General features: G+C 37.2%; 1 protein-coding gene across 5 annotated transcripts in view; it reads left to right on the top strand.

The window, feature by feature from the left end:
* Nucleotides 1-20,953, top strand: part of LOC149796925 (SCO-spondin-like) — a 35,087-nt gene extending 14,134 nt beyond the window's left edge. For all 5 annotated transcript variants that reach the window (XM_089961604.1, XM_089961603.1, XM_089961602.1 and 2 more), the window contains 12 exons: nt 33-209; nt 673-852; nt 1,239-3,222; nt 4,328-4,782; nt 10,538-10,714; nt 11,283-11,474; nt 11,958-12,158; nt 12,964-13,113; nt 14,642-15,018; nt 15,758-15,851; nt 17,215-17,312; nt 17,764-20,953. In XM_089961604.1, coding sequence (XP_089817730.1) covers nt 33-209; nt 673-852; nt 1,239-3,222; nt 4,328-4,782; nt 10,538-10,714; nt 11,283-11,474; nt 11,958-12,158; nt 12,964-13,113; nt 14,642-15,018; nt 15,758-15,851; nt 17,215-17,312; nt 17,764-17,799 — 4,121 coding nt within the window. In that variant the 3' untranslated portion in view covers nt 17,800-20,953. The remainder of the gene's footprint in view (nt 1-32; nt 210-672; nt 853-1,238; nt 3,223-4,327; nt 4,783-10,537; nt 10,715-11,282; nt 11,475-11,957; nt 12,159-12,963; nt 13,114-14,641; nt 15,019-15,757; nt 15,852-17,214; nt 17,313-17,763) is intronic.
* Nucleotides 20,954-22,398: the final 1,445 nt, after the last annotated feature.

The raw sequence follows: 22,398 nt of genomic DNA, 5'->3' as shown, positions 1-22,398 counted from the left end.
TGAAACATTTATTCTGTCGCTTTGTTGAAAAGTTCCTGTCAATGGTGGCTGGTCAGGGTGGTCGGTGATGAGCGGTTGTTCCACTTCATGCGGGCCTGGTCTCCAGTTCCGGTTTCGGGTATGTGATAACCCCATTCCGGCTAACGGTGGTGCCGGCTGTGCAGGATCCAATCGTGAAACTACATCGTGTATGGCGGCGCAGTGCTCAGGTATATGTACGAAAAGGAATAGGTGTTTATATGAATACACAGATATTGCTCGGTTTCTCACAAGGTTCTTCCTAACGTATCTTAGTCCATTATTCCAAAAACTTTTAAGACTCACCGCTTAAAATCATCCATCTTAGTTATAACTAAGCTATTCCATGACATAAGTTAGCAATACTTAGCAACAAACAGTACCGTTTTGTGGGAAAAAGATTGGGATCGACATCATTCTGTTTTCAGCCAACTTCAACCCCGGGAGTGGATCAAAACTATAAGACAAGGGTCATATGATGACTAACTTTAAAGCTTACTTCGAATGGCATAGAAGAGCTAACGTGAAATTATATGCGCGACCGGGATTACTATATCTATACATTTTTATTTTATCTTTTTTTTTTTCGTGAGGGACAAAATTAATGAACATAGAGAAAAAAGAAATATTGACATACGTGTTTCTGTTATTTAGTTCCAGGAACCCAAGGGTGTTACTGGGCCAACTGGTCGACATGGAATGCATGCTCAGTGCCGTGTGGGGTCGGAATGACGGCGCGAACCAGAACATGTGCGTCCGCTTTTGGACAATCTTGTAATGCATGTACCGGTGAATCCATCGAAAGGCAGAGCTGTGTTGTCAGTGCGTGTGCAGGTAGTACGAATTCTATTATTATCATTATTCATATTTTCGGTAAAGTTGTTTATCGAACACGAGCCCTTAATAAATTAAAAAAAACATAGGTCGCTTGAGGTAATGAAAGTCCTAATAATGATAAATAATTCAAAATATCCAAAGATATATTGGTCTTTTATTCACTTGATATTGATAAAGGCGTATCTTGTAATTTAAAATCTCTATTCCTATTCTCGACTCAATTACCTTCACTGTCGAGTATATTTCATAGGGCTTTATTCACAATTAAATACACCGACCTAGATCCAATGCTAATAATAATAATAAAAAAGATACAGTTTTGAATATAAAGCTGAATTTACTGGGAGGCGGAAATCTATAAAGAAAACATTCTTTCTTAACAGTTAACGGTGGTTGGTCTCAGTGGTCAGAATGGGGTCAGTGTTCTGCAAGTTGCGGGACGAGTACTCGTTTAAGAGTCCGCCAATGCGCCAGTCCAGCTCCATCAAATGGAGGTGAATTGTGTCAGGGATACTCCATAGATGAAAGCCTTTGCCTAACCGGAGTACCCTGTCCAGTTAACGGGGGATGGTCCTTCTGGAGTGACTGGTTTACGTGTTCGGTGACCTGTGGGATCGGAGTTCATTCCAGAAGAAGGCAATGCAATAGGCCTTTGCCTGAATTTGGAGGTGTACCATGTGCTGGGGATATGATGGAGGAAAGCCAGTGTGATACAAACGTACCCTGTCCTATTGATGGAGGATGGGGCTCATGGTCCGAATTATCCCCTTGCTCCGTCACTTGTGAACAAGGTGTTTCGCGTCGTGTAAGATCATGTGATAATCCGGCCCCACTGAATGGTGGTCTTCAGTGTGCTGGTGCAGAAGTAGACGAACAGATATGCGACACTGGTGTGCGCTGTCCTATTCATGGTGGATGGATGAGTTGGTCGGAATGGAGTCTGTGCACAGTTTCCTGCGGTAACGGAGGTGCTACCAGACGAATTCGGCAATGTAACGATCCTGACCCCATTCATGCAGAATTGTTTTGTAAGGGGCCAAGCTTCGAAGAAATAACCTGTAATTCTGGAATTCCTTGTCCCATGAATGGCAATTGGGCGCAATGGAACACATGGAGTAGGTGTTCAGTTAACTGTGGAAGTGGAGTACGCCATAGATCACGTGACTGTAATAATCCTGAACCACTTCATGGTGGATTGTTGTGCCAAGGTTCGTTTGAGGAAGAAGATATTTGTAACACAGGAATATTGTGTCCAATTGATGGGGTTTGGTCGCCGTGGTCAGAATTCGGTCCGTGCTCAAAACATTGTGGAACTGGTGTGATGGTAAGACAGCGAGAATGCAATAGTCCTCCTCCCATGAATGGGGGGTCGCCATGCACAGGGAAGTCTCAAGAGGAAAGAATGTGTGAAACAGGAATTCCATGCCCAGTGCATGGTGGATGGGGTATGTGGACGCCTTTCAGTGTATGCTCCGTTTCTTGCGGTGTTGGAAGAAGAGAAAGATCACGTGAGTGTAATAATCCTGTGCCTATGTTTGGGGGAAACTTTTGTCCAGAAATATCATTGGAAACAGATGCTTGCAACACAGGTATATCTTGCCCTATTAACGGACATTGGTCTAGTTGGTCTGAATTCTTGCCATGCTCAGCGAAATGCGGAAGCGGAACAATGAAGCGTGTCCGAGAATGCCTCTCCCCGAAATTTGGCGGCAATACTTGTAATGGCCCTGATACAGAAGAACGAATTTGTGATTCTGGAATTCCCTGTCCTGTAGACGGAGGATGGGCTCTGTGGTCAGACTGGGAAATTTGTCTTGTACCATGTGGAACCGGTATCACCAAGAGGTTTCGTGAATGCGCTAATCCTATACCCATGTATGGTGGTGCTCCATGTCAAGGCTTTTCCATGGAGGAAAAGAAATGCGACTCTGGCATAATGTGTCCTATTCACGGGGGCTGGTCGTTGTGGTCAGACTGGACCCAATGTTCCTCTGAATGTGGTATGGGCACAACACAAAGAATTCGAGCATGTGATTCTCCTGCATCGATGTATGGAGGAAAACCCTGTGCTGGGGATTCGGTAGAGAACATAGAATGTGACTCTGGTAAACCGTGCCCATTAAATGGAGGATGGGCGCACTGGGAGGCTTGGAGCGCCTGCGCCGGAGTGTGTGGTCTAGAAGAACGCTTCCGTCTAAGACAGTGCACCAGTCCGATCCCAACATTTGCGGGTTTGCCATGCCAAGGTCCTGATAGAGAGATTCAAGCATGTAAAACTGGGGTCTCATGTCCTATAGATGGAAACTGGGCACCCTGGTTGGAATGGGGAAAGTGTTCAGTTTTGTGTGGTGCGGGAATACGAACCAGGTAATATATTTTATTGATTGTCCACGCCTGTTGTGCTGCTATGATCATTCAAATAATTTCTTCCCCGATATTTTTGTCCTTCTATTTGTGTCATTTTGTTATTTAAGAAAACCAAATTCTGATTCATTCCACTCTGTATATACGATTATATTGACCTATCAAAATTATATTAAGAAACTGTCGTATTCTTTGTTGATAATGTGTTTACGGTATGAAAGACAGCATGGTGTACGTGCTAAAGTGAACAACCTAATCCCGTTGAGTTAAATAATTTTCGTCCCCTAAAACACACTACTCTCAGGTTTTTCAATGGTCACTTAATCAATAAGGTACGAGATTGGTTGTATGTAATAATCGGGTGAAGAATAAATTTTATATTCATCATAGATGCGGAAGAAGCAACCAGTGATGCAAAAGATGCAACGTTTTAAGCTGAATGACAAATTTTTTACAATCAGCTTACGACTATCTGTTTAGAAAACAGTCCCCAAATCACCGGACACGGTAATTGAGTAAATACTCATGTAACAGAAGAAATACATACCTGAAAATACTACTTAACGAATGTTACAACCAATCGTTATACGTAGCGAAAACACACCTTATCAGCTTGACGAGGAGGTAGTCCGTTCAAAAACATAAAGTCGTCCGTGAATCGTACATATACTTAATTACGATTTGCGATACGGTTCTTAGTATCAATAAGCTTACAAATATAACCACGAATAATATTTGTAACAACCCCCCCCCCCCCCAATAAAACAATAGGCTTCAAAAAGAGGTATGGTGAATCCTCGGCCGTAGCCTAGTGTGACATTTAAAGGAAGGCATAAATAATTATTTTCATCTGAAATGTGCCATCCTTTCTAGGACAAAATCTCGCTAGATCGGTACATGAAAGTTCCAAAATATCAGTGACTGCCTGCCGAATGCTTAATATATACAGGATCTGCCATATATTCATTTGTATGATATTATTTACGGGTATTTATATATTTATATACATATATTTATCTTGTGGCTCTACCTCTAAGTTGTATTATTTTTGAAAGCTTGTATAAAATGTATCCGACGTAAAGTTGTTTTTATTTTATTTTTCTAACAGAGTTCGAACTTGCACTAACCCTGAACCTATGCACGGAGGTCGCATATGTGAAGGAAATGAAAAAGAGGTATTTAAGTGCGACACAGGAATCGCTTGTAGTGTAGATGGTCAGTGGTCTCCGTGGGGTGCATGGTCCTCCTGCTCTGCTTCGTGTGGTGCTGGTTTGGAGACGAAAAAGCGTTTTTGTGACAATCCACCGGCTATGAATGGAGGCCGTAAATGCGTGGGGTTCAATGAAGAATCGAGGATCTGTAATACAGACCTAGCATGTCCTATAAACGGCAACTGGGCTCCGTGGTCTGGCTGGACCCAATGTTCGGTTAGTTGTAGTGTTGGAATTCAGGTTCGCAGACGAGAATGCAGCAATCCATTTCCTGAAAACGGAGGGGACCTGTGCATCGGAGATGATAAAGAGTCCATAAAATGTGATAGCGGTATACCATGTCCAGAACCAAGTAAGTAATTTCGTTAGCGGAAGAAATAGGATAAGAGGTACAATTTTGATTAAGTGTTATTTATTTATTGTAAGAATTTAAATTCTCATATCTTAGCCGAGGACCTGTTCATTTAGGTTGTGAACACACATGAATGAATCGGTTTTGAATTACATAATATATTCTAAACGAAATATACTAAGCAATATAAGAATCCTTCACCTACACTGTAAATACACAACGGCCTTGTATCTACTGATGATTTGCGCCTTTATAAAATAGTATGATAATAACAATTTTAGATTTTTCTACCGATCTAGGTAAAAGTCTTCTACCCCCATGACTTTGTCATGATATCACGTGCACGTTCCCACGTGTGAACGTTACCCACAGGTGCCCATGATAGAGGAAATTCATACGTGGTAGAAACATCAACATAGATCAGGAATAAAAAGCGACGTTAGCATACTACTCCGTCAACCGATTGCAAAATTATACGAGTAATGATTTTGGAACCTTCAAGAAGTGCTCTGGCAAACATGCGAACATTTACTCGGTTTTCTCTGTCTGTAAATCCACTATCTGTTATTGGAGTCGTCAGTATTTTTCTATTTCTGCTAACATGGTGTCAAACTTAGCCATGCTAATTATTTCATTCTCAATAAATATCGAGTAAAGTTTATTAATTATATGGAGACTGCTTTGTGCCGTGATGAGAAGTTCTGAATCGACACGTATTCGCGAATACAGAACTGACGAGATTAGTTTATCAGTGCCGCCAGTCACACCAATAACAAATGATACGGCTCCAACAACAATTACGATTAATGTTCATATAATAGTTCAGGTAGTCGTGATTCTCGACACACACATAACAGCTGTTGATGTTGTGGCGATTCCGCAAATAGCATATATAACCACGCACATGCCTTTTTACTTTACGAGTAGCGTGGATCTCTAGGAGAATTTATCTCGCAGTTGTCTTTCCGCTTCAATTACTTTCTCGTGCCGGGAACTTCGAAGGTATGTAATAGCTTTCCTATTAATAATGAATAATGTGATTAGTATTATTGCTTGATAGGATGACCTTGATCAGGTGCAAGACGCACACGCACTCATTACTATTATTATTGGTTCAACTGCCTTAAAATCTCTCCCTGAGGAATTTTTATGTCCTGCACTGTTAATTCAATTTTTAATTAATTAGGGAGAATAACCAGGTATGAATAATGACGAAGATATCTTTTGCTACGATCTACCAAAACGAGTGTATTGCCAAACGCAGAATCAGATGTATCTTTGAGTTTGACATCGGCTATAAATTGCTGGTTTCGTTTAATACCTTCTGAGAGACAAGCTTGGCCCATTTCCCAATGCCAGATTTACAATCACGGAATCGGATTGACGATGTTGAGCGGTGCCATTGATGATTTTACTGTTTACTGACAGGGGCTGGAATTGTCGCTGTAGATAGTATTATGACCGCCTTGGGATACCGAGTCACTCGATCTCGAATCTTAAGAACTGCTTGAAAATATAGATTTTTCAAACGATCTGCAACAACGTCTTTGATTCTATCAAAGACTCGCATTGCAACATATTTAACTGTTGGTGCGGTGCGTGAAGACAATGCTGTGAGCACCTTTGGTGCACCTGTCGACAATCACCGTATAGAATCATCAATGCCAGCTCCGGAGTGTGTCATGTAAACGAGTTTTCTCGATTTATGAAACACGTCAATCATGTCGAGGCCACGATACGACAATGGTGACTCATTTTGCTCGTCGCATCTGACTACAGTATAATAAAATCCGGGAATTTTAAGATATTGTAAGTCCACGTAGGTGATATCCGGTAGTTTAAATTTTTCTTTGCACAGCTATAAATTTAAGACTGTGTTTACCATGTTCTGGCATGCTAGTGTGCTGTGGCTTTTCACTGATTCCATGGAAGTGAATGTCATGCCCATCAAGCAGCCTTTATGTACTACATAAATGCATGCAACGTCCACGTGGAAATTTCTTACTCTCGTAATTACTATGCCTGTTTATTATTTCATGAAACTTGTTTTGATGCACACGTCTGGTATGGCTACTCTTGTCTATACAACAAAACTATACCAATATTAAACTGCCTGAATGTGTCTATTGATTGTAGGTCTTTATTCCTAACAAATACATCAGCAACTAAGTCGTGCAAAATTATTGATATCAGCAATCTGTATGGCGAACTTGAGGTTCTAAGACTTAAGTTCAACTCGATATTATCTGTAGTTGTGTCTGTTTTATCGCTCTCAGCTTACATCACTGACAAGAACGCACATTCAAAACATAGATCGTCACCATTGTTTATATTTACCGTGAAATATTCAATTGCTTGAAAATGCAATTCGACCTACGAATCAAGTTTTACGGGGGAAATATGCAACTGAACTTACAAGCATCTGTCTATGGCCTTTATGATCCGGCATTGGTGAAATTTTCAACGTCTCAAGAAGTTTTTCTCACCGAACCTATACCTGTAGATACACATACCCCGTTCAGGAAAACGACATAGAACTCAATGAAACGATAGCCGGAATTGAAGCGATTGGGGATTTCTGATCATTTTTCATTTAGACACTGATAGCATTATACTTAAGCATGCCAACTGCGATTCAACTACAGCAACACGCCTGAGAGTGCGGGATACGAATATCAAGCGATATGAGAAAATATAATATACCTATAATGTCTGACTTTCTCCAGAGGAACCACGGTTATCTGTAAGGTTTCTTCACGAAATGTCAGCGCAATATTATATAAAAATTCTCATAGTTATAGGTTCGTTGAGTGCTTCGCAAACGATAATATTTGTGATAATATTTGTGAACCTATGCGCATGGCCAGCAAAGACAAATACGCAACATTTCTGCAATACCATATTTAAGATACAGTCTAGCATAGAGACCAGCACGCACCGCTTTGCAATGTGACTTCCAGTAATCATAATTAAATGTCCTGGCGCATAGCTCATGTTTTCCAAGGCATATGCCTTTACGGCCATTGTGTCCAAATGGCATTTAACTATACGAAATTATATCTAACTAGGTAAAAACACAGTTCCATGCAGAGTAAGCACTTCATTTCTCGTTGTCTGAGGTTCTTGTAAATATACGGAAGTGGAGTATTAATAATCAGTACGAAACAAGTCAATAAACTTAAAATGTGTCCGAAGTTGTTGTTGGTTCAATAAAATAAAATGATCCATCTTCAAGGACTGCACCAGCTCTCATACCTCTTTCTAACTGTGATGATGCTCGTTATATTCATTATTATTAGTGGCGTATTCAGTGTCTTGGTCGCTAGGTTCACTCACTGACGATTTTGCTAACTTCAATGATTTTGAATTTTCTTGCATAATATCAAATATGCCTTTTCTCGCTTTTTATTATATACTGCACCAAGCGCATGTCTTGTGGCTCCAAGATAATTTCTAAGTCGAATAATTTATCATGATGCACCAGATACGTATTTGAAAAATCAGGCAACATATTTTGATCATCTTTGCCAAATCTGTATGACAAATTTAAGTGAAATGTTTTCTTTAACGTAAGAAACACTTCAATGGTTTGGTACTATGATGCCAGTATTAGATACGCTCGTAAATCCTTTCAAAATACTATGCGCATGAATATGTGAACTTTTCATCATTATAATATATACCGTAGTGCTAGTTTAATATAAAAGGAAACATCTTCGCTTTGATTGTGAATTAGTATCTTTGAGATTACTGGCACGCTACCGATGTAAGCTGTTACACATGAAGTTTCTTACGGTCAGGCTAATGTGTGTAATCAATGTCATTTACATCGGGTTGAATCCAACTCCAGATGAGCTCCTAGCGTACTAAAAGACAGACTAGAAGGCCGAGAGGTCATTTAAACCTAATATGTATAAAAAGTGTATGCTTTACTCATAAGTGTAACTGACATCGGCCTTACATCATCATATTAATTTTCATTTATCTTGTATAACGAATTCGAGCTTCGACGTCTTCTCAGTTGTTAACGATGTTATTATTCCTTGCCAGTGTGACTCGAACCGGATATATCCTGATCAGCATTATAATACGTAAACTAACTCAGCCACCGCACACACATAACAAGTAAATAATACAATTCGTACGTGAAATTAAGAAGCTGTTGGCACAAATGCGCACTGATCCTTCCTATATTTAGCCAATGTGAAAGCTATGCCGTTTTGAATTACTATTCCATAATTTATTAAATATTTATCCTTAAATGGTTCACTATAATGGTAAACATAAATGGTCTTGGAATAATAATTGTTAGGTCTCTTAGGTACTTACTAGCACTCCCGCCAGACAATAATTTGAGTAGCTTCCATATTAACAAGTATCGATTTGGCTGGCCCTTGTATATGGACAAGAAAGGTATATTTTCTCTTTGAGATATTGGCACTCAAGAATGATATATCTCTTGATTAAGTCTTATTTCCCTTTATAAAAGAATGGCACATGAAAAACCAAATTTAATACATCCATGTATAAGAGCCAGCCAAAACAGTAAAGTGTTGAAATGAAGACGTTTAATCATTTCACGTAAAACAAGCCATTCCTTCTACACTCTTCCTAGAAACAATCCTGAATATATCCATATTTTTGTATGCTAGAGAGTGTGTGATCTTTCTCTTCTCTTGTGGTATCCTAAATACTGTTTGTATACTGATGTGTCCTTTTCCTTCCTGCATAGATGTCCCCACCATCTTTATCTTTTATCATGGCCTGACTAGTTGGCTTCTTTATTTCTCAGTTGATTCTTTTCTGCTGCCATCTTGTTTTAAAAATTCAAGAAGAAAACCTGGGCCCAGTATTCTTGCAACTTTGATATCACAAATTTCAAGTTAAAGGTGTGGGTTAAAAATGTTTACCTTCTGAAATGTTTATGCTAATACAGTTATAGGCGTAGTACAATCGATATATTCTTAATCGTATGCCCTCTACCAACATAATGTTTCATAATACAGATTTAAACCAAGTAAAGTATCTGATCCATACATAATTTTAGAGACCTGAGCCTGAGATTGAGTTTTATTCTAATACATTTTGAGAATACGGGTCTGATCTTTCTGTCCTTTATATCAGTCTCCTTCCAGCAATGCACGCCACAAACGATTATATTATTGAACAAACAATATCTTACGGTAATATTAGTAAGCGCGTTAACTACGCTCTGTATCATTTGAAGACGGGAATGACCCTTGGCCCAAAATGGTGTCTCTGGTCGTCACGTGACCCAAGAAACTATTTAAACGGGATATCAAGGCTTTTGTAAAAATAATAATACCTAAGTTCTAAAGGCTCTAAGATATGTATTGACACAATGCGAAAATAAGACCAGAGTTACCAGAACTTAACCAGGCCTTAGGACCAACGCGAGGTTTCTAAAAATATCAAATTTACTTCCACCTGGCTCAATATTTGTTTTAGCTACATGGATTACAAGAAAGTGTAAAGGGCGGTGAGACGGACGAACATGAGAAAAAAACAAATATCTGAGCCCCTTATATTTGCTACATTTATTGTAGTTTTTTGAAGAGAGGCTATGCCAACTCTAGCACGTGCAGGGTAAGATCTTCAGGGTAGATTACTTGATTAAATATGCTTAGTTTGGCACACAAGTATGATTCGGAATGTACTTTGCTACTCGAATTCATTGCCTAAAACTGAACGTGAAAATACGTACAAATATGGACTGTCTGACTTTTTTCTTAAGAACAAATCTTACATCACTGGACGGAGTGGTCTCGATGGTCAAAATGTCCTGTATCTTGTGGTGTGGGAGAACAAAGACGGACCAGAACGTGTTTGCACAATGGGTTGCCCAGCGAGAGTCATCTGTGTGGCGGACAATGGGAACAGGTCCACACGTGCACCATGTCCCCGTGTCCAGGTGAGTGAAGAAATCTATGTATCTTCTATCTTCATGTCTGTGCTTTCTGCTTGTCTGATGACCAAATTTGCTTACAAATCAAAGGAAATTTTATTTTGCATAAAGTAACTGCTCATTACTCGAGAATACCAGTTCCGATATGTCGTCTGTCCTCGTCGGCGTTTTTAAATTGACTGTTAGAGACTTAAATGAGCGTATTTGAATAACTGTTCTTTGAAAAAAGTGCACCTTTAGCATCTCAGTTTTAGAAACGAAGATAAATATTAAGTGACATTGGCATGGGTTGTGAAGTTACTCTGAGATAATGGAAGTGAACCTCAACTGTGTGAAGGAGTCTTAAGGAGAGATGTTAATGGAGATAGCTGCAAATGATTATCTCATAATGGATTAATTAATTCAGCTGGTATGCCATTTTATGTTAGGGGAGATCGAAATAAATCACATGATTTTATTTCAAACTGTCCTCTAAAGTTTTCGCAAGGGATGTTTCAGTTTGCAGATTTTCTATACAACTCCCTTTTAAAGCTCATATCTTTTTGTTTATACTTTACATATCATACGTTGCCAGACCCTCCAATTTCCTGCGAGGTGGAGTGTACATGGGTGAACGGCATTGGCTACGCAAAGTACCCAGGAGACTGCAGCAAGTTCGTTCAATGTGACTCGATTAACGGCGTGCCGCGGATTCACCGTTGTCCATGGAACACACTGTGGAGCCAAAATATGCTGCAGTGCGTCCATCCCGAACAGTCAGAATGCCGTAAGATATCACACTGAATAGGGTATATCATCGAACACATGTACCAATAAACCTAACTCAAACCAACTTGGATAACTGGGTACTGAAAACGTTTTTTATGCTCTTAAATTGTTTTCGGATTTTAAATCAGATTCATTGATATCATGGTGGTGGCAAAGTTTAGGGGCCTCTGTAATAACGTTACGCTACACCCTAGAGTCCGATACCGGCATTTCTATTATCCTATGTCACGGTCTCGGTGTGTCAGCATAGCCTAATCAATGCGTTTTCCTACACGCTTACGAACCTAGCCAAAAGTGTCAAATTAACACGCATTCCAATTAATATTTATCATAACAATCAGTATCAAATAATCAAGAAAAGTCATATTGCATTTTGGAATGTATTTTTGGGCAAATATTTATCCACATAGACACGGTTTTATAAATGACTATAAGGCAAATTCTTTTATTATACATAAGCGGATAAATGTCTGTATTTCAGTTGTATGCCCAGATAAGTCTTATGCTGGTCACGTGCAATACGACATTTCTTGTAAAGCCTATTTTGAGTGTCACAACGGGAATGCTCAATCTCAGTGTTGCTCTCAGGGATCCCGTTATGAAATAAACCAGGGCTGTGTGCCGGACGACCTTGCTATATGCACAGATCCGTGTCGACCAGTGGAAGTTCTCGGGCATGCAGGTATAAATTTTCATTTGTTTAATGACTGGATTAAAATCAATTAAGTGTTCATAATAATAATAATAATAATAATGATAATAATATACTTTGATTTAAAACTGTTGAAACCAAAACGACAAACTTCATCTTTGTCTTAATGGCTTATGTTTTGCTAGCTTGTTTTGCGACAGTATTTAAATTGGACATGTGTGTGTGTGTTTGTTTGAGTGTGTGTGTGTGTGAGATCTTGATTTTTGACGTAGCTTTAACAATATTTCAGTCATATCGCTACGATGTCTGCAGTGTGACCATTTATAGTGATGTCGAGCACTGGGGCATCATGCCGCAGACATCTAGCATGATGTCCCACCAGTCACATTATCCTGACACCAGGCCGGCCATCACTATAAACTGCCACACTGCAGACATCGTAGCTATATGACTGAAAAATTGTTAAAGCTACGTTAAAAAACCAAATCACACACACTCATTTATACATTCTACAAATTTTTCAATTTCATGTAAGAAATTGTCTTCTGTCAGCAGTGTATTGACATTGTCCTTTTCATATAAGAAATTTTCTTCTGTCAGCAGTGTATTGACATTGTCTTTTTCGTTAGCAGTCTTTGATATAAACGTACCTATGTCTGTCTGTTTCATCTAATTTCGAAGACTCTTTTATTAGAATCACTCTCTTTTGAGCCTAACTACAATTTGTTTTAATTAATATTGGCATCATTCCGTGTTGTGACTGTCTTTATGATTTATCTAAAATGAGACGATATTGAGATAAAGTCGGTGTTAAGACCAGTAATTTTATATTTAGAATGCCACTTCCGGGATTCTAGGAAGGGAGAAGAGTGGTACGAGGAGATGATCAACGGTGAATGGATCCCTAGACCATGTGGAGTCGGAACATACTATTCCCCCAAAGAATGTACATGTGTTTACAAACATGGTGGCAATGAAATTAAGGGTAAAACCAGAATTTTGTTTTGAAAATATGCGAGACGTTGCTTTCAGGTTAGCTGTTATAGTATGTATCTTTAGCCCACGCTTTCATTCGTACGTTAGATTTTGTTTTTAAGGCGAAAGATCTCGCCCCCCCCCCCATAAAATCCTTGCCTACCGTTAAGTAAACTGAATAAAACAAATCAGAATAATAACGACATCGTCTAATTTACAGTATATTATGTTTAGGAGTATGCATTTTGCTGAAATATTTCAAACGAACACGTGCACAACAAAGAAGAAATTTACATATAGTAATCCCATTTTGCGCTCACACATAAAATAATAGGGAAAACTAATTTCGAAAATCAATCTTCATTAATTCAGCGTAGCATAAAAATCAGGGGTATGTGCCATTTGTAGTTACGTCTCCATTTTATCGATTTGTAAGATTTTAGTGATTAATTGTTTGATTATGTGAGTCGGTCATGGGGAAATATTCCTCTGCCGAGTCAATATCTAAGGGCAAGCATCGCAGAGTGCAGTGTTAATATGATTTCATGATGGCATGGTTTGGTTTCGTAATGAGTTCAGGTCAGAGTCGCATTAGTGGGCATAGAAGTAGTTCCTTTTAAAATTTAATTGTGTTGATTGACTGCGCATTTCCGTGTGAAACATTTGTGATAGGGACTGATATCTTGCATAATGGAAAAAATAGAGAATGGATTGTTCTATTTACCTGGAGACGCGTTTTAGTGGGCTATGAAGGTATATGTAGTGGAGAGATACATGCGAAATAAAGCTTGAAATCATGGTTCGACTGACCCAGGGATAGAGTAGCTAAATAGTTCACTGTAGTTGGTGTTTGAGTTGTATTTATATTTTCACGGCGTTAAGTACTGGCGCTTCGTTGTGGAAATGTAACAAGGAGAAACCATGCAGTTGTGAGGTTGACATGCAGTTGTGAAGTTATGATGCAAAAGTGAAGTTGAGATTTTTGTTGTCTTTCATTGACTAAAGGAAAATTATTTATAGTCTTGGCACGTTGTTACAATTTTCAATAGCCAACATTTGTATCTGAGAAGTCCTTGGAAATAAGGGGAAAACAAGTGACTTCTAGTAGAATTCACGTGAGTGTTGGATTCGCTCAGTAGAAAGAGACCTCTTGCGTATAACAATATAAATAAAATAGTAACCATTACTCAAAAGCTATTCTCAGTTAAGGTATAATCGAGACAAGTATGTAATTATATTTCAACTACTACTTTATTTAGCCATATTTATGTTATTCAGGCTTCACTGATGGCGACCTATATATCTGTGTAAATCGCGATGATGACATTGGTGTGCCCATATACTCTGCTGTCAAAAGATAAATTCTTATCTTATCATCATTATTATATTTTGTTATTGCGTGTTTTAGAAACCATTTTCATGTCAAGACTAGTTAATTAGTAGCTATTTAACATAATTCCTGCAGAGAGAAATCTCGTAGGGAAATTTATGCAGAAATATTTGGAAATGGGATGGGTCATTGTCTTCTTTTCTTGCAGTCTGCAAACCTGATCTCTACCTGCCCTTCAACTCTTTGCTCGAAGATCTATCCATAAACAAAGGAATTCAGATAGAGGGTGTAAAATACCTCGGGGACGGGACGGCCCATTTCAATGGACGGTCTTTCTTGCTGTCAAACATTTTTGCCAATGCGGAGTGGGGCAGTGATGTTCATATCTATGTCCGGTTCAAGGCGGAAGGGGACGGTGGGAAGCAAACTCTAGTACACAACTCAGGATGTGGCAAGGAAGACCTCGGTCCCTCAGTTTTCATCGGTCTTGATAGGGGTCAGGGGTATGGGAAGGATTTGAATGTGAAATTCTCAGCGGTACCAACAGGACATACAAACTACAGTTTCATTAATATGACGATCCCTGTACGTTGGTTTTTATTTGTTGATATTAATGTGAAATAACGAATAATTTTGACACATAAAAAGAAGAAAGCGCGGCTCATTCCAGATAGATTTAAACTTTTAAAGTCGTGTGAACGTCTCATGTTATAATTGTTTCATACTATTATTTGAAATCATGGTAATAGCAACGATCAAGTGGTCTTTCAAATAAATTGTTTAATGAACATCGAGATAATGCCTTCAAATATTTTGATGACACTGTGCAATGATCTTTTATAGAGTTATTATCTAGCTCGATAATTCTGCACAAGTACTGGAATTCAGGAATCCGTTAAAATAGTGACGATAAAATTGCTCCGAACGGTTGTCTTGTCTCTGTGTCATAACGAGACACTATTTAGTCATTTACATGCAAAGTAACGTATATAAGTTTCGTATAAAAAATAACACTTAATCATTAGGGAGCAACGTAACTGGGTTTTACTCATTATACGCTTATTGATATACTAACACAGCCAGACTTTTGATCTGTTTCGAAATGCTGCATATATGAACAAGTCGACGAGAAAACGGTAGTGAAGTGAAATAGAAGACACACTAGTTGCTTTGCAGTTTCAATGACTTGTCCGTGGATATTTCGTCTCGGATTGGTCTTGCCGTAATGCGCACGCGCTTGCGCGCGCAGGAGTATCTGTGGGTAGAAGTTAGTTATGTAAATGTTCATTATTTATTTTAATTGCAAATTTACCGCATGTTTCAGGACCATACATTTGAAGACGCGTGGTTCAGATTCAGTGATGGAGATTTTGTAGCCACAATCAGTTCAGAAAAGGGATATTTGGAGGCGAAAAGTGGTAATAATAACAACAACGATAATAATAATAATAATAATAATAATAATAATAATAAATAATAATAATAATAATAATAATAATAATAATAATAATAATAATAATTATTATTATTATTATTATTATTATTATTATTATTATTATTATTATTAAAACATTGCTGTTTTGCTGATGCTGGAACAGTGTTTACAAATTATTGATGACATGACACAAAACACAAAATTTCTTACTGTTTAAACTAGAGATATATGCATCTGGAACTCAGAAGTTTCTGTTATAATTAAAAAATAAAGGTACCTCTATACTGAATAGACCAAAACATTACATACCATTTTAAGTTGAGCTGCTTACAGTTTGAAAAGGCTAAATAATCATTCACCCATGCCTAACATACATAAAGACACAGACTGCAGCTATAGAAGATTTCATATATGGATTGATCAATTACTTCTGATTGTTAGGCAGCTTTTGACAGAGTTGTTAATTCAATGTCATTTGTTTATTTTTTTAGTGTTGATCAATTGTCTAATGATTAAACACAGTTATTAGTCATTTATGTATGGCATTAGAACACTAGATTCTTCATTACACTACACCACGCTACACTATACTACACTACACTACACTCTTTATATACATCCTTAGTAATGACAATCTTCAGTCATAACGTTAAATAATTGAAACACATTTGTAAACTAAACACCAAGTATTTTAAAATATACGCATGTAGACAATAAACCCATTTCTAGTTGTTTCATTGTAAATATATAGTCTTAAAAATGAATGTAACATGCATAAAAATGTTTCGCAGACTTATATTTTGTATGAATATTAAACAACTTTAATTTTTTCTCTAAGCGTATGAAACGAAAATGACTCATCGTCGCTAATGGCATAAAAGATGCTTATCAATTATATGTAATAGATCTCACAGTTCGACTCAGATATAAAAAAAAACCTTTTGGACAGATTTTTGTGTTTTGAAGATTATTGAATACAATTCACAGAGTTAAAAATACCAGCTATTGTTGATAAACATTACAACACACGCACAGAAAATTATACCTTTGGCAATTAGGATAATTATAGTAAATTTGTATTGTTTCCTCTTGAAATGATTTAAAAAGTAGTAAGATCCAAGATTCCATTGGAAACCTTTTGTTAGCATTATTTGTGGACAAGAAGGAAAAGGAAAAATATTTTCAATACATTCATGACGCAATACGCTTACTTTGTGTGTAAATCTGGACAATTATATAGTTCCATTAAATAGCACCACCTGAATTGTGATTTACCTGAATTTCACTTAGCTCAAAGTGAAATACCCGGATGGAGTACATGTGTGACTTCATGTTTAATTTGCCAGGGTACATTGCTAGAAGACACGGTGCCCTCAACATAGGGGGAAATTTGTGCCGCATTGGAAATGACGCTTTTAGTGGTTTCATTGGAATTATTGATGAAGTAAGTATTTATTGTTAGTTTGTTACTTTCCAATCTCTCTGCAAACTGCTATCTCATTTTCCCCCAATATTTACTCTATAGCTTTCGGCTTTTACCTATGTTCTTATTGACTGCTTTTATTACTCAGATATATTTAGTTTCACATGTAGTGTATAAAATATCCACCTTATATTCACAATTTGCATACCACCTTATATTCACAATTTGCATATAGTCGTTATTATATTATGTAAATTTGCATTTCTGTAACTTTTAAGTTGAAGTGGGATAATACTACAAGACACAAAATACAAATAACAAAAATGGAGAATTGAGTTGTGTATGAGTTGGAAAAAGTATATGATTTAAACAGACGCCTACCGCTTTCATTTTCAAGAGTTACTAAATTGTACTAGAAAGAAGGCCTTTGTAGCTCCCACTGATGTCTATTCTTTCAAATTGTTTCTTGCAGGTCAAGATATATCGATGCAGGCCACCGGACGTATGATGACTGATGAGGTCATTAGACAAATTAAAAGATCTACCTTCCTTTATGCAACATGCGCAACCGAAGTGCAGTCCGAATTTAAATTTTACTTTGTTCATTGTATACGTGTCCATTACAAGTTGGGTTCCATGTTCGTTCTTTTACATATCAAGCTTTTACATAATTTTGATAGTTAAAACGTCTATTTGTCCCGTTGCAATATCTATCCTAAGCTTCTATCACTAACTAATCTATGCTGGTGAAAGGGGAAAAACGGACATCCCATTCAAGAAAATCTGTGATAAATATCTATAGCACATCCTAGTGTGATTGGTGCGAAAAGTGCAGATTCATTGCAGAAAAGCGTTTAAATGAAATTGCACGATATATCACATGGTTAAGATGTACACCGATTGTTGCTGCGACTTTTAATCTCCTAGGTCAGCACTTGCTTAGGCTTCACGCTGTCATTTGTATGGAGAATGCAAGATATTTTGGGTTAGTGGATGACCTTTACCTGTTTTTGTCTTCTGGATTTATTGTGGTAAGTTTATCAGAAATAAGAATATTTAAATTTATATCGCTATAGATTCATCTCTGATATTACTGTAGATTGCATGACGTTGTCCAAGAAACAGTTTTTTAATTTTTGCTGGAAAAATGGTTCATTGAATAAAAATCTTAAAAACATAAGACAAAATTTTAAAGTTTTTAATGATCAATTTGGGCCTATATGCCCATTTTTGATGCATAAAGATTAAAAAAAAATGGAAACAAGACATTGTCATGTACTTAGTTTGACAACACAATGTTTTATCTTCCTTCTTTATCTCATTCCCAACACGTTTCAAATGAAAAATTGGAATTAATTGGCTTAGCACAACCAAAGAACAGAACACACTGATTCCAATCAGCATTTGGCGGATTAAAACCAAGAATAAAGGGGTAAAGGTGAACCTATTTGGGTTAAAGTCATCTGTTAGCAGAACGAACAAGTACGTTACAATTGACAAGGTTGCTTCCTTGCTCTGGACACCTCATGGTTATTAGAATTTTCTCTGACTCAGAACATATATATCTTAGAGTTTGAAATTTTCGGCATTTTCATACTGCCTTCATCAGACTTCTTTGATCATGTGACTTATAATGGTCACGTGATACATTTGGACAGAAGTGAGAACTTTATTGCACAAAACGAACTCACTAGATACTGATGAGACGGATCGAACTGAAGAAGTAGAGCATGTGCATGCTACACTACGAGCAAATGGCTGTCCAGAGTGGATTTTCAAACTAACAAAGAAGAAAACAACACAAAATAAAACAAGTAGTGGTTCAAATAAAACCAACATCGGTAAGCTATACATCCGCGGTACATCAGAAGTCCTAGCTAGAATATCCAAACAACACGGTATCAACGTATATCACAAACCATATAATCTTTTAGTGTGTGTGTGTGTGTGTGTGATTTGGATTTTTTAACGTAGCTTTAACAATTGTTCAGTCATATTGCTACGATGTCTGCAGTGTGGCAGTTTATAGTGATGTCTAGCACTGGGGCATCATGCCGCAGACATGTAGCATGATGTCCCACCCAGTCACATTATCCTGACACCGGGCCGACCAGTCCTAACACTAACCTCTTAATGTTGAGCGCCAAGCGAGGCAGCTGTTAGTACCATTTTTGTAAGTCTTTGGTATGACTCGGTTGGGGATCGAGCCTACGACCTCCCGCATCCGCGGCGGACGCTCTAACCACTAGGCCACCGGAGCGGTCTAATCTTTAGAGAACGTACTCATGTGAAGGACAAAACAATAAGTTCTGAGAAAAATATGGTGTGGTTTATCGTATCAAATGTATTAATAGTGAGAAATGACCATATTGGTGAAACTGGCAGAGTTAGAAACAAGGATTAAAGAACACATAAGTTCAGAGTCTTCCGTAATACATGAACATTGTAACAAAATGGGACAAACCATCATTCCAAATCAACCAAGGTTATCACATCAGAGGAAAACACATGGAAAAAGGAAGGTGAAGGAAGCATTTGAAATAGAACAGTGGAGGCCAACATTAAACAGGGATGAGGGGCTTGAATTACCTCCCATCTATACCAGTCTCCTCGTATCACATGACCAAAGTCATGTGATCAAGTCGCTGATGAAGGCATATGAAATTGCTGAAAATTTCTAACTCTAAGATATTTATGACCTGAATAAGGGAACATTCTAATAATCATAAGTATGTTAATTTGAGAGTTCTGTTTATCATTAGGATGGGAAGATACTAAGAAAGCGGTCTTTCTCATATCATGGACTAGTGATGTTCGTGTTCACGTTTCAGTATGTTTTTATCACATAAGACGGGTTTTATTGTTCGAAATTGGTAAAAACATGCAAGATGAACTCTTGAAATATCGAATACGATATCGTTGTATGACACTCTTATTATTATTATTATTATTATTATTATTATTATTATCATGGGGGGGGGGTATTTTAGTATACATTAAGTAAAAACCTTGGCAAGAATTAAATGCCTACATTTAAAAACCGGATATAAGCTAGGCTAATTTACAGTTACGTTGGGTTGCTCATAGCTGCTTCAGAAAGAATATATTGTCAGTAACATGTGTTCTTAATGAACCAAAACTGTGTCGAAGGTCCAGCCTTATGTACAAACTTAAAATGTTCTAGAAGAGAAAGCATGACCCACATCCTGATAATTTTATTGTGTTTTAGGTTTTTATATAAAACTATGGTAAACAAAAATATTCATTCCTGTCTTAAAATCAGTCTGTGGAATCACTTTCAGTTATGTTCACATTTAATTATTTGAGAGGAATAATTTATTTAAGAATTATTCATTGGAATTACTGAGTGCTCATTGAGTTTTTTAAAATACAAAATCACTATATTGGGATTGTCGTGAATTCATTCCAAAACATTCTGGATTATATCACTGTGATAGGTCAAGACTTTTGGTACATCGGCACAGTCAAAACTATTGGTACAGTATCACATTCAATATTGGAATTCATTTGGAAACACTCAATACTTTTGGTCTTGTGATAATTTTTGGGTTATTTGGGAATTGATTCACAGTATTGTAAGTTCCTCTTAAATTTTCTCTTTGTAACTTAGAGAAATAAATGTATTTGTTGATTTTCATAAACTTGTTGACTTCGTTTCTTTCTGTTACTTAGTTTAAGACCACACAGTCGCAATAAAGAGGACACAAATACCGACTTACATCAGACTCTACTATCACACGTATCTAATTCATTGTACTGTGTGCATACTCTTATATTTATTGCTCAAAATATACCTCGCGTATAAATTCATCGAGTTCAAATGGCAGGTTGTATTTCACAACAACATGAAATATTTATATCAAAAGGATTCACTGAACATTACACAAATAACAATGTGAACATCCCGTATTTAAATTAAATGTTGAAAGAAGTACTCTGATAGAAATGTGTATATGGTTCAGTTCAGCTGTCATGTCATATTTAATCACAAAACAAAATCACCTCTTTAGAGAGGACACAAGCCATTTATTTCCGCATGCTGGCAAAATACGATTGGTTCATCTCAGTTCGAAATGCAAAAAGATAAACCTTAGTGTTATAGAATGCAACCCAAATTAGCACAGTCCAAACCATAGGACTCAGAATTCAATCAATCAGTCAATAAATCGGTTAGTTCCTCAGATGAAAATGTACTTAGATTGTGTAACTTGTTATTCATAAAACAAATTACACACCTGCAAAAATGGGGCGTGTATGTGATGTGTGGTCGTACAAGAAATATCTAAAATATATACACAATAAAGCCATAACGTGAATCATTAGATAAACTGGAGAAAAAAAACCCAGAAATTTCTCCATCATTTATTGAATGCAATATGTCAATTTGATAGTGATAAGCCACGTGAAGTTAAGATCAGGGCTGATAAATGAAATTGTCATAGGGCAACTGTTATCTATTCAAGTTAAAATCTGGGCTGATAAATGAAATTGTCATAGAGTAACTGCTATCTATTCAAGACATTATTATGCAATTCTGAATCTTATTAACACTGAAACAATTTAGACAAATCTTAAACTGATAAGCAAATTGCGTGTTGCGTAGAACTCGTCATCCTGATCAGAACTTCAGCTAGTTCCAATGCATGTCTTCCAGTCTGGCAGGAAGAGACATAACTCTGTACTTTGCAAAAAACATACTTATCCTTATATACTGGAATGAAAAAAGGATGAACAAGCAGTAATAACGAGATAGTAATGATTAATAATGTTATAGTGCCTCATATCACCTGGTGTTGAAGCCGCAGTCGCACAATTGCTTTTGCTTTGTGCATACTTCTGCAAATCATCAACTATCCATTCAAGGTTGAAATTCTAGACTAAAATCTTGTAGAGCAGAAGATATCTCATGTTTTTTATATCAAGACTATCCTATCTTTAATACTTTTTTTTAACACTAACTAAATTGGAAATACCATCTCATAGTCTCAATGTAGAGACAGCTATCAAACGAAAATTAAAAAAAACGTCGTTTGTGTAATGTGACACAGATCGAATTTTATATTATATTAGAATGACAATGTACATA

Source organism: Sinohyriopsis cumingii, chromosome 6 (assembly GCF_028554795.1).
Source record: "Sinohyriopsis cumingii isolate HCF-2022 chromosome 6, ASM2855479v2, whole genome shotgun sequence".
NCBI lineage: Eukaryota > Metazoa > Mollusca > Bivalvia > Unionida > Unionidae > Sinohyriopsis > Sinohyriopsis cumingii.
The sequence above is the reverse complement of the archived record's forward strand: the minus strand, read 5'-3'. Positions and strand labels throughout refer to the sequence as shown.